Genomic DNA, 16,247 nt, shown 5'->3' with positions numbered 1-16,247 from the left:
GGCATATACAAGTCAGGAGTGTGTTAACTCTTGCACACACTCTCTTCTTAACAATAGGTTTGACATTCCTGAGGCTTATCTAAGAAGAAAGTTGAAAAGCAGCAGATACATCCATGAGGGCTCATTCATTCGATTTATTCCAAGGTTCCTCCTCCTTAAAGAGACCACTTACCAGTTCTTTATCCTTCCCCTTAGGCTGAGACAGGTGAGAAGGCATTCATGAAAGTGTCCACATGACCATGATGGACAGCCTTCTGGAAAGAGACTTAGATCGGTTACAAAATAAATACTTCTGGAAGGATTACTGCTCCTCCTTGGCTATCAAGGCCACCAGTGCTGCCTGCACCTCTCCTGCCTGGGCTGGGGGCAGCAGACAGTCCCGGATGACGGCCAGAGCCGCAGCCTCTGTCAGGCTGCTGAAGTCCTGGGACGTTTTGACAGGGAGGTGCCCGGCCAGCTCACAGAGGGCAACATTGAAGGCCTCGCCTTCCTTTATCCCAAAGCTGGACTTCCGGGCCCAAAGAATTACTCGGACCCCTGTGAGGGCTGAGGAAGATGATGTCTTTCCAGGTGGAGCCCCCCGGGTCACAAACAAGTTATGTGCAATCTCGTGGTCAGTCAGATAGTCAGTGGCCTGACATACCCTGCTTACCAAGGCTTCCAAGTCGGGCCCTGGCCCGCTTGTGTAAAAGAGGAAGCCAGGAGCTGGGAGGGCCTGGAGCAGGTGCAGACGGCCCCCAGGATCCAGGGGTTCGCTTGGGGCCCCCTCCACGGGCAGTCTGTGGGCCAGGTAATAGCCATGCAGGTGGAGGTGGTTCACTGAGGCCAGGCCGCCCAGGCTGTTGAAGCCTACTCGGAAGCCTGGGTGTGAGCTCAGCAGCACAGCTTCAACCCCGGCCTGCAGTGCCCCTGGCAGCAGGCGCTGGGGGAGCCCTCGGGCGGGCTCGGGCACCAGCAGCACGTGGCCCCACTCCAAGGGGCTGACATTGATCACCACAAGGATGTCGTCTTGCTGGAGAGCACTGGGGAGATCGGGCTCCCGGTGCAAGCGGAAGAGGACTTCTCCTGGCCGGATCTGGTTGAAGTTAAACTGTTCAGGGTCAAACGCCTGCCTCACGCTCCTGATGTTCTGGGGGCTCCTTCTTTGCACACCTCGTTCCACATTCAGCTGAGCCACAAACCCCACGGCACCAGGGAGAGTTTGGGTCTGCAGCTCCCCCAGACAGTAGCGGAACAGCCCCAGCTCCATCCGCTGCCTCCAAGCCAAGCAGAGGGCAGAGTCAAAGCGAGACAGTGGCAGAGTGTCCAAAAGGCTGGGTCCGTTCCTTGGCCACTGAATCCGTTTTGGCACGAGTTCCTTCTGCCCATAGACAAAGTCAGGAATGCCGTGCCCTCCCCAGTCCTCCTTGTTTGGAGGTAGCAAATAGGAAGTTTCATTTGAACCATGTGGAATAGCCATGGGGCTGACCTGAAACAATCATAAGGTGAAAAATACATGATGCTATCCCATTTCCAAAGATTTTATTTTTATTATTTATTTATTTATTTGGCTGTGCCACACAGCTGGTGGGATATGAGTTCCCCGACCAGGGGCTGAACCTGGGCCACGGCAGTGAAAGCCCCAAATTCTAACCACTAGGCCACCAGGGAACTCTCTTATTTTTATTTTCAAATAACCTTTACTTTTTGCTCTGATTAGAAAAGTAATATATGCCAATGGTAAAATATTTTGTAAACACAGAAATCACTTATAATTATCACCTGCAGATTAGCATACGTTTTTACTGAATTAAAAATATAAATCAGGGCTTCCCTGGTGGCGCAGTGGTTAGGAATCCGCCTGCCAATGCAGGGGACACGGGTTCGTGCCCCGGTCCGGGAAGATCCCACATGCCACGGAGCGGCTATGCCCGTGAGCCACAACTACTGAGCCTGCGCATCTGGAGCCTGTGCTCCGCAACGAGAGCGGCCGCGACAGTGAGAGGCCCGCGCACCGCGATGAAGAGTGGCCCCCGCTCGCCGCAACTGGAGAAAGCCCTTGCACAGAAACGAAGACCCAACACAGCCAAAAATAAATAAATAAATAAATAAAATAAAAAGAGTCAGAATCTATCACACTTATTAAAATATATATATATAAATCAAATTCTTTCTCTTTCTAAAAATTATATATATTGAGTAAACTTTCTTAATGGATTAAAAAAATAAAGATAAATTACAACCCTTATTCCAGTGCCCAGGGAAAAATCACAATTTACATTTAGCCTCATTTTCATATGTAGATGGATCTTGACCTTTTTTTTTTGCCTCTGCCATGTGGCATGTGGGATCTTAGTTCCCCGACCAGGGATCAAACCCATGCCCCCTGCATTGGGAGTGCGGAGTCTTAACCCCTGGACCACAGGGAAGTCCCGGATCTTAATTTTTTAACAAATCTTCAACTGTTGTACATTTAGGTTGCTGCCAATTTCATACTATTATATGCAATGTTGTGATGAACATGCTGTGTATCTATCTTTGCAGATGTTTCTATTTTCCTTTAAAATAAAATCTTAGTAGACCACTGGTCAGAGTAGGCTCATGGCTCAGGCTTTTGATATATAGTCTGTCAAACTGCCCTCCAGAAAACTGCACCGGTGTTCCAGTGCATGAGAATGGCCAAGGCTTCAAAGCTGACCACTCCTTTGTGGGAACAGCTTTTCTACTGTTGTGTAGTGATTCCAAATGGCCATGCATAGAACCATTTGGGTGAGCATGGCCAATCATAAGTGCCCTAGGCCAATCCTTTAAGGCAGAAATATAGGTGCCTGTCTTCATCTCCCACTGGGCCCCTGGAGCCCTGTGGACCCAGAGGTGTCAGGGAGACGACCTGCTGTTGGCCCAGATGGGACTTCAGAATGAAGCTTACCTCAGTAGAGTTGCCTCAGTACAAGTTTGGGTACCCTCAGCTCTGCTGGTCCAGAAACTTCATATTAGTAAAACAGAAAAAACAAAAAACATACAAAACAACATATTAAAAGTCAAGCTGAGTTTAATGAATATAGAGTTTCAGTTTTGTAAGGTGAAAAAGTTCTAGAGACTGGTGGCACAACAATGGGACTATACTTAACACTACTGAATTGCACACTTAGAAATGGTTAAGGTGGTAAATCTTATGCGTCTTTTACCACAATAAAAAAATTTTTTTTTAAACTCGAGCTAAGCATAATATTGACAATAAAACATAAAATCTTTAATTATTCTATTGAAAGTGAGCCTAAGACATTTCTCCAAAGATACACAAATGGCCAACAAGCACATGAAAAGATGCTCAACATCACTAATTAGGGAACTGCAAATCAAAATCACAGTAAGATACCACTTTACATCCTTTAGGATGGCTGCTATCAAAAACAGAAAATAACATGTGTTGGCAAGGATATGGAGAAATTGGAACCCTTGTGCACTGTTGGTGGGAATGTAAAGTGATGCAGCTGCTATGGAAAACAGTACAGCAGCTCCGCAAAAAATTAAAAATAGAATTACTATATGATCCAGCAATCCCACTTTTGGGTATATATCCAAGAGAACCAAAAGCAGGGTCTCAAAGAGATATTTGTACACCCATGTTCATAGCAGCATTATTCACAACAGCCAAAAGGTGGAAGCAACTAAGTATCCATCGATAGATAAATGGATAAACAAGATGCGTTATATACAGACAATGGAATGTTATTCAGCCTTAAAAAACAGGAAATGCTGACGTGTGTTACAACACGGATGGACCTTCAGGACATTATGCTAAGTGAAATAAGCCAGTCACCAAAGGACAAATATTGTATGAGTCCACTTATATAAGAGACCTAAAGTGCTCAAATTCATAGAGACAGAAAGTAGAACGGTGGTTCCCAAGGGCTGGGGGGAGGAGAAAATGAGGAATTGTTTGTTGTTTAATGGGCGCAGAGTTTCAGTTTTTCAAGAAGGAAAGAGGTCTGGAGATTGGCTACCAAACAATGTGAATATATTTAACACTACTGAACTATACACTCAGAAATGGTTAAGGTGTTAAATTTTATGCTACGTGTTTTTTTTTATTTTTACCTTATGAAGACTGCCATATATTTTTTTAAATAAATAAATTTATTTATTTATTTATATTTGACTGCGTTGGGTCTTTGTTGCTGCGCACGGGCTTTCCCTAGTTGCGGCGGGTGGGGGCTAGTCTTCGCTGTGGTGCGCGGGCTTCTCACTGCAATGGCTTCTCTTGTTGACGAGCATGGACTCTAGGCGAGCGGGCTTCAGTAGTTGTGGCACACGGCTTCAGTAGTTGTGGCTCACGGGCTCTAGATCACAGGCTCAGTAGTTGTGGCACACGGGCTTAGTTGCTCTGCGGCATGTGCGATCTTCCCAGACCAGGGCTCAAACCCGTTTCCCCTGCATTGACAGGCGGATTCTTAACCACTGCACCACCAGGGAAGTCCCTACGCTACGTGTTTTTTAATCACAACTTTTAAAATGTCAAGATGGTAAATTTCATGTTATGTATATTTTACCACAACTTGAAAAAATTTGAGTCTCAAAATAGATTTAAGAAATCCAAAAATTTGCTGAGCTAAACCTAAGTATTCACTTATTCTCTCATTCACTCATTCATTCATTCAGAATCAATGCCTACGTCATCCCCACTGTTGACATTCTGGGGCCACCTCTTCTGTGCACCCTGCTCCACGTTCAGCTGAGCCACAAACCCAAGTATTTATGAAGTAACTGCTGTGTATGAGGCAATGGGAAAATGGTAGCAAATAAAGAGAACAAAGTCCACACATATCCTTATGGAGCTTACATCCTGGGGTGGAGTCAGATGATAAGCAAAAGGAAAATATTAACTACCCATGGTGATAGCATTTTGTGGGAAATAAACAAGTGATACAACAGAGGGTGACTAAGGGGTGGGATCAGGGCATCCCACTTCTACAAGAGGGCGGCGCAGGGCCCTCTGAAATGACAGCTGAACTAAGACAGGAAGGATGAGAAGAGGCCTACAACGAAGAGCTGAGGAAAGTGTACTCTAAGCAAAGGAAATTGTAAGTCCAAGGCCATAAGTCTCGCAGGGCAGGCGGATGGCCTGTGCAAGGAACAGAAAGGAGGTAATGTTACTGGGGTATGGCCGACCAGGGGAGGGGGGCCCCCCCATGAGGCTGGAGAGGAAGGCAGGGGCCAGATTAGCTGCAGGGCCTTATGCATCATGGTCAGGAACTTGGATTTTATTCTAAACGGAGTAAGAAATCACTGGCAGGTTCTAAGTATAAGGATCGTCTGGTATTTTATAAACTTTTTTCTAACTGTTGTGTGGAAAATGGATTGTAGGGGAGCAAAGGGGAAGCAGAGATCACTTTGGAGGCCACTCTGGTGGCCAGGTGAGCAGTGAGGGCGACTGGACAACACAGATGGCAACAGAGACAAAGGAGCTGGGGATATGGGTCATGTTTTGAAGGCTGAACCAACAGGGCCTGCTGACAGGCTGACTATGGGGACTGACAGAAAAGGAAGAGCTGGGAGTGACTCGGCATCAGGAACTAGGCACTGCAGTGGCATTTACAGAGATGGAGATGCTGGGGAAGTGGGGTGGGAATAGGTTGACTAGAGGAAGGGAGAGACCAAGAGTTCAGTTTTGATTATTGACTCTGAGATGCAGCCTGGGCATCCAAGAAAAGTGGTGTAGGCAGTGGGACAGCCAAACCTGGAGGTTAAGGGTAAGGTCTGGGCTAGATACAAATTTGGAGTAACATTAAAAGCCAGGGGCTAGGACCAAGGACCTAGGGCCAAGATGATACCACAAGGCTAAAAATACGAGTAAAGACATATCAGTCAATAGAATCAATAGAGAGTGGGTATGGTTGTATTTATATTCAAGTGAACTAGGAGGCAAAAACAATACCTAGGAATAAAGAGGAACACTTGAAAGTGACAAATCATAGTGACCACACAACAGGACTGAACCTACATAGGAAAACCAGGAGAAAGGGCACACTGTTCGCATGTCTATGTTGTGCCAGGCATGGGTTGGGGGCTTTCCAAGTCCACTCAGGTGACCCTCACAACAAGCCTGTGCAGTTGGTATCATCCTGGCAGGAAGGTGAGAGATTCGGTTTTGGAGGCTGACAAGGTGTTTGAATTCTGGCTCTTCCATTCACTAGGGATGTGACCTTGAGCCCCTAGAACAAAGTCCATTTCCTCATCATGGCCTCTGGGCTCTCAAGGCTTAGTGGTGCCTTGCCCTCTCACCTCCTCCCAGACCACTCTTCCCCTTGCCTGCTCTGCTCCTCACTCTTCCTAAACTTGCTCCTGCTCAGGGCCTTGGTGCTTTATGTTCTCTCAGCCTAAAATACCCTTCTCCCAGGTATTCTTCACATGCCTGGCTCATTTAGGTCTCAAACATCAAACATCAAATATCACCGCGTCAGACAAACCTTGTGTGGCCATCCTATGTAATGTCTCAAAGAAAAGAGGAAGAGGGAAATAATATTACAAGCAGGGAAAGAAATGTCTTGGAAAACAAAAAAAAGTTAGAATTCACAAATCCAAGAGTTGGTACTTTGATAAAAAAATGATCAATGAATAAACTTTTGAAAGATCCAAGCAAGAAACAAAATAATTGTTTTGTTTAAAAATAGCACTACGAGTTATTTTTAAATCAGCCACTCAGTTTTATCACTGTGTCAAGGGTTAATCGGGCACAGGAAGGACAATATGCTAACCAGACTTACCAGGGACTGCTGGATGACTCAGAATAACTATTTAATAATTTATAGACTTCCCTGGTGGCACAGTGGTTAAGAATCCGCCTGCCAATTCAGGGGACATGGGTTCGAGCCCTGGTCCGGGAAGATCCCACATGCCGTGGAGCAACTAAGCCTGTGTGCCACAACTACTGAGCCTGCACTCTAGAGCCCATGAACCACAATTACTGAGGCCCACGCGCCTAGAGCCCGAGCTCCGCAACAAGGGAAGCCACCACAATGAAAAGCCCGTGCACTGCAACGAAGAGTAGACCCTGCTCGCTGCAACTAGAGAATGCCACGTGCATCGACAAAGACGCAACGCAACCAAAAAATTAAAAAATAAATAAATTAATTAAAAAAAAATTTATAATGAGAAGTATGCCAAATAGTGCAACATGCTCTTAGTGGATGGTCGATATAGACCCTCCTCCATACAGGAAGCAAAATTATAATCAAAAAGTTGTTCAGTGAAGAAGGATTCAAAGTCAAGTGAGGTGGCTGGGTGATCTAGATCACAGATGGTCACCATGGTGCAGAGCCAATTCCCATATTTTCACCATGAAGAGACACAGTCTCACCCTGAAGTCCAGGGATTTATTTGCCTTAGCTGGTCAGCTCTCCCTCTCCTCAGTCTAGCACAGGAGACACCATGACAGCTTCTTGCTAGTTGCCTTTTACTAACTGAAGACCAACCCTTTCTTGGACAGAAGAAGCCTACTGTCAAGAGACTACACTCCAGTCACGTTGACTGGTTTTGGTGTTCCCATTGCTCTGCAGCCTCCACTTTCTGGAATGGAATATTTCCACAATGGTGGGACTCACGGGTTGATACAGTGAGTCTTACTAAGTCACTCTCAGATGATCACCTTATTATTATTGAGTGCTGGGAAAATTACCATCACTCAGCAAGCATTTACTCAACAACTGCCACACCTTAGATCTGAAGATCATGATTTCCATCGCTCCTCATGGGGCTTGCAGTTTGGCAGGAGAAACAGACATTAACCCAGTCACCACCCAAGTAAAGACAGACAGCAAACATGATACACGCTGTCAAGGGGAAGCACTGGGTCCTCTGTGAGTGTAAAACGGATTCCTAATCTAGTCTAGGCTATCAGGAAAGGATTCCCTGAGAATAAGATGGAAGAGGAACTGAGAGCCCATAGTGGCTGAAACCCAGAAAGTCTGAGGAGACGGCAGAGAGAGAAAGAGGCTGAAGTCAGATTACAGAGGGCTGGGATTTGGGTATTTAACCCCTTAATGGTTTTAAACTGAGACTGACATGCTTATATTTAGACTTTACAAAGATCAGCAAATGGAATGAAATTGTTAGAATCAAGAATTAATCCTTACATTTTACTTGTCAATTATACCTCACTGGGACTTCCCTGGTGGCACAATGATTAAGAATCCGCCTGCCAATGCAGGGGACATGGGTTCGAGCCCTGGTCCAGGAAGATCCCACATGCCGTGGAGCAACTAAGCCCGTGTGCCACAGCTCCTGAGCCTGCACTCTAGAGCCCGTGAGCCACAACTACTGAGCCTGTGTGCCACAACTACTGAAGCCCTCGTGCTTACAGTCCGTGCTCTGCAGCAAGAGAAGCCACTGCAATGAGAAGCCCGCGCACCACAACGATGAGTAGCCCCCACTTGCCGCACCTAGAGAGCCTGCACGCAGCAACGAAGACCCAATGCAACCAAAAATAAAATAAATAAATAAATAAATAAATTTATATAAAAAAATTATACCTCATTAAAGCTGAAAACAAACAACAATAAAAAATAATTAACCTCGGAGCATGCCTCCTCAGCTTCTGGAAGTTCCATGACTGGCAGGGAACGCTGGTGCGAGAGCAGCCTACCAGGGAGAGAATCCGCAGAGACATATATACATGGAAGCCACCTGCCATGCGTAAGGTACCTTATGGAAAGACTCAAATGGCAAAGAATTGATTGAGACTTCCAGCCAACAAGCAGTGAGGAAGTGACCTCCTCAGTCCACCAGCTTGTGAGGAACTGGCTCCTGCCAACAACAGGCTAGCAGAGAAACGTGGCTGTGAATGGAGGGAAGGAAATCCTGTCAAAGCTTCAGAACTGGAAGCTTCACACATGGATCAGAGAGTATCTTCAAGATGGTGGAGGAGTAAGACATGGAGATCACCTTCATCCCCACAAATACATCAGAAGTACATCTACATGTGGAACAACAACTACAGAACACCTACTGAATGCTGGCAGGAGACCTCAGACTTCCCAAAAGGCAAGAAACTCCCCACATACCTGGCCATGTGGCGGAAAGGGTCTTGGTGCTCCGGCCGGCTGTCAGGCCGGAGCCTCTGAGGTGGGAGAGCCGAGTTCAGGACACTAGACCACCAGAGACCTCCTGGCCCTATGTAGTATCAACTGGTGAGAGCTCTCCCGGAGAACTCCGTCCCAACGCTAACGCCCCAATCCACTGAACAACTAGCAAGCTCCAGTGCTGGACACCCCATGCCAAACAACTAGCAAGACAGGAACACAACCCCACCCGTTAGCAGAGAGGCTGCCTAAAATCATACTAAGTTCACAGACACCCACAAACACCCATGGACATGGTCCTGCTCACCAGAAAGACAAGATCCAACTCATCCACCAGTCCCCTCTACCAGGAAGCCTACACAACCCACTGAACCAACCTTACCCACTGGGGGCAGACACCAAAAACAACAGGAACTACAAACGTGCAACCTGCGAAAAGGAGACCCCAAACACAGTAAGTTAAGCAAAATGAGAAGACAGAAAAACACGCAGCAGATGAAGGAGCAAGGTAAAAGCCCACCACACCAAACAAATGAAGAGGAAATAGGCAGTCTACCTGAAAAAAAATTCAGTCATGATAGTAAAGATGATCCAAAATCTTGGAAATAGAATGGGGAAAATACAAGAAACGTTTAACAAGGACCGAACAAACAAACAATGATGAACAACACAATAAATGAAATTAAAAATTCTCTAGAAGGAATTAATACCAGAATAACTGAGGCAGAAGAACGGATAAGTGACCTGGAAGATAAAATAGTGGAAATAACTACCACAGAGCAGAATAAAGAAAAAAGAATGAAAAGAATTGAGGACAGTCTCAGAGACTTCTGGGACAACATGAAACGCACCAACATTCGAATTATAGAGGTCCCAGAAGAAGAAGAGAAAAAGAAAGGGACTGAGAAAATATTTCAAGAGATTATAGGTGAAAACATCCCTAATATGGGAAAGGAAAGAGTCAATCAAGTCCAGGAAGCGCAGAGAGTCCCATACAGGATAAATCCAAGGAGAAACATGCCAAGACACATATTAATCAAACTATCAAAAATTAAATACAAAGAAAAAATATTAAAAGCAGCAAGGGAAAAGCAACAAATAACATAGAAGGGAATCCCCATAAGGTTAACAGCTGATCTTTCAGCAGAAACTCTGCAAGCCAGAAGGGAGTGGCAGGACATATTTAAAGTGATGAAAGGGAAAAACCTACAACCAAGATTACTCTACCCAGCAAGGATCTCATTCAGATTTGACAGAGAAATTAAAACCTTTACAGACAAGCAAAAGCTAAGAGAATTCAGCACCACCAAACCAGCTTTACAACAAATGCTAAAGGAACTTCTCTAGGCAGGAAACACAAGAGAAGGAAAAGACCTACAATAACAAACCCAAAACAATTGAGAAAACGGTAATAGGAACATACATATCGATAATTACCTTAAATGAAAATGGATTAAATGCTCCAACCAAAAGACATAGACTGGCTGAATGGATACAAAAACAAGACCCGTACATATGCTGTCTACAAGAGACCCAGTTCAGACCTAGGGACACATACAGACTGAAAGTGAGGGGATGGAAAAAGATACTCCATGCAAATGGAAATCAAACGAAAGCTGGAGTAGCAATTCTCATATTAGACAAAACAGACTTTAAAATAAAGACTATTACAAGAGACAAAGAAGGACACTACATAATGATCAAGGGATCAATCCAAGAAGAAGATATAACAATTGTAAATATTTATGCACCCAACATAGGAGCACCTCAATACATCAGGCAAATGTTAACAGCCATAAAAGGGGAAATTGACAGTAACACAATAAGAGTAGGGGACTTTAACAGCCCACTTTCACCAATGGACAGATCAACCAAAATGAAAATAACTAAGGAAACACAAGCTTTAAATGATACATTAAACAAGATGGACTTAATTGATATTTATAGGACATTCCATCCCAAAACAACAGAATACACTTTCTTCTCAAGTGCTCATGGAACATTCTCTAGGATAGATCATATCTTGGGTCACAAATCAAGCCTTGGTACATTTAAGAAAACTGAAATCGTATCAAGCATCTTTTCCGACCACAACGCTATGAGACTAGATATCAATTACAGGAAAAAAACTGTAAAAAATACAAACACATGGAGGCTAAACAATACTCTACTAAATAACCAAGAGATCACTGAAGAAAACAGAGGAAATCAAAAAATACCTAGAAACAAATGACAATGGAAACATGACGACCCAAAACCTATGGGATGCAGCAAAAGCAGTTCTAAGAGGGAAGTTTACTGCAATACAATCCTACCTCAAGAAACAAGAAAAATCTCAAACAACCTAACCTTACACCTAAAGCAATTAGAGAAAGAAGAACAAAAAAATCCCAAAGTTAGCAAAAGGAAAGAAATCATAAAGATCAGATCAGAAATAAAGGAAACGATAGCAAAGATCAGTGAAAGTAAAAGCTGGTTCTTTGAGAAGATAAACAAAATTGATAAACCATTAGCCAGACTCATCAAGAAAAAAAGGGAGAAGACTCAAATCAACAGAATTAGAAATGAAAAAGGAGAAGTAACAACTGACACTGCAGAAATACAAAGGATCATGAAAGATTACTACAAGCAACTATATGCCAATAAAATGGACAACCTGGAAGAAATGGACAAATTCTTAGAAAAGCACAACCTTCCAAGAGTGAACCAGGAAGAAATAGAAAATATAAACAGACCAATCACAAGCACTGAAATTGAGACTGTGATTAAAAATCTTCCAACAAACAAAAGTGCAGGACCTGATGGATTCACAGGCGAATTCTATCAAACATTTAGAGAAGAGCTAACACCTATCCTTCTAAAACTCTTCCAAAGTATAGCAGAGGGAGGAACACTCCCAAACTCATTCTACGAGGCCACCATCACCCTGATACCAAAACCAGACAAAGATGTCACAAAAAAAGAAAACTACAGGCCAATATCACTGGTGAACACAGATGCAAAAATCCTCAACTAAATACTAGCAAACAGAATCCAGCAGCACATTAAAAGGATCATACACCATGATCAAGTGGAGTTTATCCCAGGAATGCAAGGATTCTTCAATATACGCAAATCAATCAATGTGATACACCATATTAATAAACTGAAGGATAAAAACCATATGATAATCTCAATAGATACAGAAAAAGCTTTTGACAAAATTCAATACATTTATGATAAAAACTCTCCAGAAAGTAGGCACAGAGGGAACTTACCTCAACATAATAAAGGCCATATATGACAAACCCACAGCCAACATCGTCCTCAATGGTGAAAAACTGAAACCATTTCCACTAAGATCAGGAATAAGACAAGGTTGCCCACTCTCACCACTATTATTCAACATAGTTTTGGAAGTTTTAGCCACAGCAATCAGAGAAGAAAAAGAAATAAAAGGAATCCAAATCAGAAAAGAAGTAAAACTGTCACTGTTTGCAGATGACATGATACTATACATAGAGAATCCTAATGCTACCAGAAAACTACTAGAGCTAATCAATGAATTTGGTAAAGTAGCAGGATACAAAATTAATGCACAGAAATCTCTTGCATTCCTATACACTAACAACGAAAGATCAGAAAGAGAAATTAAGGAAACACTCCCATTTACCACTGCAACAAAAAGAATAAAATACCTAAGAATAAACCTACCTAGGGAGACAAAAGACCTGTATGCAGAAAACTATAAAACACTGATGAAAGAAATTAAAGATGATACAAACAGATGGAGAGATATACCATGTTCTTGGATTAGAAGAATCAACACTGTGAAAATGACTATACTACCCAAAGCAATCTACAGATTCAATGCAATCCCTATCAAACTACCAATGGCATTTTTCACAGAACTAGAACAAAAAATTTCACAATTTGTATGGAAAAACAAAAGACCCCGAAAAGCCAAAGCAATCTTGAGAAAGAAAAACAGAGCTGGAGGAATCAGGCTCCCTGACTTCAGACTATACTACAAACTACAGTAATCAAGACAGTATGGTACTGGCACAAAGACAAAAATATAGATCAGTGGAACAGGATAGAAAGCCCAGAGATAAACCCATGCACATATGGTCACCTTATCTTTGATAAAGGAGGCAAGAATATACAATGGAGAAAAGACAGTCTCTTCAGTAAGTGGTGCTGTGAAAACTGGACAGCTACATGTAAAAGAATGAAATTAGAACACTTCCTAACACCATACACAAAAATAAACTCAAGATAGATTAAAGACCTAAATATAAGGCCAGACACTATAAAACTCTTAGGGGAAAATAAAGGCAGAACACTCTATGACATAAATCATAGCAAGATCCTTTTTGACCCATCCCCTAGAGAAATGGAAGTAAAAACAAAAATAAACAAATGAGACCTAATGAAACTTAAAAGCTTATGCACAGCAAGGGAAACCATAAAGAAGACGAAAAGACAACCCTCAGAATGGGAGAAAATATTTGCAAGTGAAGCAACTGACAAAGGATTAATCTCCAAAATATACAAGCAGCTCATGCAGCTCAATATCAAAAAAACAAACAACCCAATCCAAAAATGGGCAGAAGACCTAAACAGACATTTCTCTAAAGAAGATATACAGATTGCCAACAAACACATGAAAGGATGCTCAACATCACTAATCATTAGAGAAATGCAAATCAAAACTACAATGAGGTATCACCTCACACGGATCAGAATGGCCATCATCAACAAATCTACAAACAATAAATGCTGGAGAGGGTGTGGAGAAAAGGGAACCCTCTTGCACTGCTGGTGGGAATGTAAATTGATACAGCCACTATGGAGAACGGTATGCAGGTTCCTTAAAAAACTAAATAGAACTACCATATGACCCAGCAATCCCACTACTGGGCAAATACCCTGAAAGAACCATAATTCAAAAAGAGTCATGTACCACAATGTTCACTGCAGCTCTATTTACAATAGCCACGACATGGAAAGCAACCTAAGTGTCCACTGACAGATGAACGGATAAAGAAGATGTGGCACAGGCTTCCCTGGTGGCACAGTGGTTAGGAGTCCGCCTGCCAATGCAGGGGACACGGGTTCGTGCCCTGGTCTGGGAAGTTCCCACATGCCGCAGAGCAACTAAGCCTGTGTGCCACAACTACTGAGCCTGGGCTCTAGAGCCCACGAGCCACAGCTACTGAGCCCACGTGGCACAACTACTGAAGCCCACGCACCTAGAGCCCGTGCTCTGCAACAAGAGAAGCCACCACAACGAGAAGGCCACGCACCGCAACGAAGAGTAGCCCCCGCTCGCCACCACTAGAGAAAGCCCGTGTGCAGCAACAAAGGAGCCAATGCAGCCAAAAATAAAAAAATAAATTAATAAATTAAAAAAAAAGAAGATGGGCACATATACACAATGGAATATTACTCAGCCATAAAAAGAAACGAAATTGAGTTATTTGTAGTGAGGTGGGTGGACTTAGAGTCTTTTATCAGAGTGAAGTAAGTCAGAAAGAGAAAAACAAATACCGTATGCTGATATGTATATATAGAATCTTAAAAAAAAAATGGTTCTGAAGAACCTAGGGGGGACTTCCCCGGTGGGGCAGTGGTTGAGAAGCCGCCTGCCAATGCAGGGGACACGGGTTCGAGCCCTGGTCCGGGAGGATCCCACATGCCGCAGAGCAACTAAGCCCGTGCGCCACAACTACTGAGCCTGCACTCTAGAGCCCACGAGCCACAACTACTGAGCCCGTGCACCGCAACTACTGAGCCCACGCACCACAACTACTGAAGCCCATGCACCTAGAGCCCATGCTCCGCAACAAGAGAAGGCACCACAATGAGAAGCCCGCGCACCGCAACAAAGAGTAGCCCCCGCTCGCCGCAACTAGAGAAACCCCACGTGCAGCAACAAAGACACAACGCAGCCACAAATAAAAATAAATAAAATAAATTTATTAAAAAAAAAAAAACCTAGGGGCAGGACAGGAATAAAGACGCAGACGTAGAGAATGGACTTGAGGACACGGGGAGGGGAAAGGGTAAGCTGGGACGAAGTGAGAGAGTGGCATGGACATATATGCACCACCAAATGTAAAATAGATAGCTAGAGGGAAGCAGCCGCATAGCACAAGGAGATCAGCTCGGTGCTTTGTAACCACCTAGAGGAGTGGGATAGGGAAGGTGGGAGGGAGACGCAAGAGGGAGGGGATATGGGGATATATGTACACATATAGCTGATTCATTTTGTTATACAGCAGCAACTAACACAACAATGTAAAGCAATTATATTCCAATAAAGATGTTAGAAAAAAAAAATTAACCGCACCTCCACCTCCTCCACGCAGTAGCTTGTGATCCTCACCTTTTGGAACAGTGTAGGTTAATTCATTCATGCATGCATCCAATAAATATTGAGAGCCTACCATGTGTCAAGCATTGTCCTAGGAGTTGAGAGAGGACAAGAGCAAACAGGTCAGCTTCGATCCCTACCTCCCCCAGCATGCAGTGTGGACGCAGGGTGGGGTCAGAGGACAGCATGTAGGCTGGAGTGAAGAGTACAGCAGGGCAGATTCTTAGAGCCTTAGACTGGAGAGATGGCTTTGTAAATGCCCGAGTCTAGACAAGTCACTGAACCCCCCTGAGCCTCTGCATTTCCAAATTTGTAAAACGGGAACTTACCTTGCAGAACTGTTGTAAGAACTGAAGCTATGCACAGCGACCGCTTCAGTGGGCCCTCAGTAAACGGCCTCAGTAGGCAGAAAGGTTATGGTTATTTCTGGAGAGGTGGTATGAGGGTTGCAACACGTACGGCAGGTGCCCGGTGGTAACGTCCGGTGGTAACGTCTGGGTGGAAGAGCCCTCGCTGGGCAGAGGGGCAGCCGACCGCCTCGGGCCACTCAGCGAGTCACACGGTTTCTCGGTTACCCTTGCTCCAAACACTTCCCTAATGCCCCTTACCGGACTCCGCACAAAGCCGCCCCGCCCCCGCCGCCACGTACTGCAGGTGAGGCGGACACGCACACCTTCCCCGCAAATCCTGCCGGGGCCATAGCGAGGTCGTGGCACCCTTAACGCATGCGCACCCTGCACGCAGGCACGGGGCGCGGCCCGTCCCGCCCATCCAGGAGGCGGGGCCGTGCGGCCTGGGCTCCGCCCTGGAGCGTCCGGCCCCGCCGCGGG

At 44.5% G+C, this 16,247-nt stretch overlaps 1 protein-coding gene across 1 annotated transcript; it reads right to left on the bottom strand.

Annotated features, from left to right (window-relative positions):
• Positions 1-114: 114 nt before the first annotated feature.
• Positions 115-16,228, bottom strand: GDPGP1 (GDP-D-glucose phosphorylase 1). Its single transcript, XM_082448816.1, has 4 exons — positions 15,747-16,228; positions 15,394-15,508; positions 2,909-2,965; positions 115-1,468 (listed from the first exon to the last, which is right to left on the bottom strand). The coding sequence occupies exon 4, from the start codon at positions 1,457-1,459 to the stop codon at positions 302-304; it is 1,158 nt and encodes a 385-aa protein (XP_082304942.1). The 5' UTR covers positions 1,460-1,468; positions 2,909-2,965; positions 15,394-15,508; positions 15,747-16,228; the 3' UTR covers positions 115-301.
• Between the last annotated feature and the right edge of the window lie 19 nt (positions 16,229-16,247).

This window comes from Balaenoptera physalus, assembly GCF_965194825.1.
Source record: "Balaenoptera physalus genome assembly, chromosome: 2".
NCBI classification, from domain to species: Eukaryota; Metazoa; Chordata; class Mammalia; order Artiodactyla; family Balaenopteridae; genus Balaenoptera; species Balaenoptera physalus.
Note: the sequence above shows the minus strand (reverse complement) of the source record. Positions and strands in the feature narration are given on the sequence as shown.

Coding starts and splice junctions, on each gene's coding strand:
- GDPGP1 (XM_082448816.1), bottom strand. CDS start 1,459: ATGGCTATTCCACATGGTTCAAATGAAACTTCCTATTTGCTACCTCCA.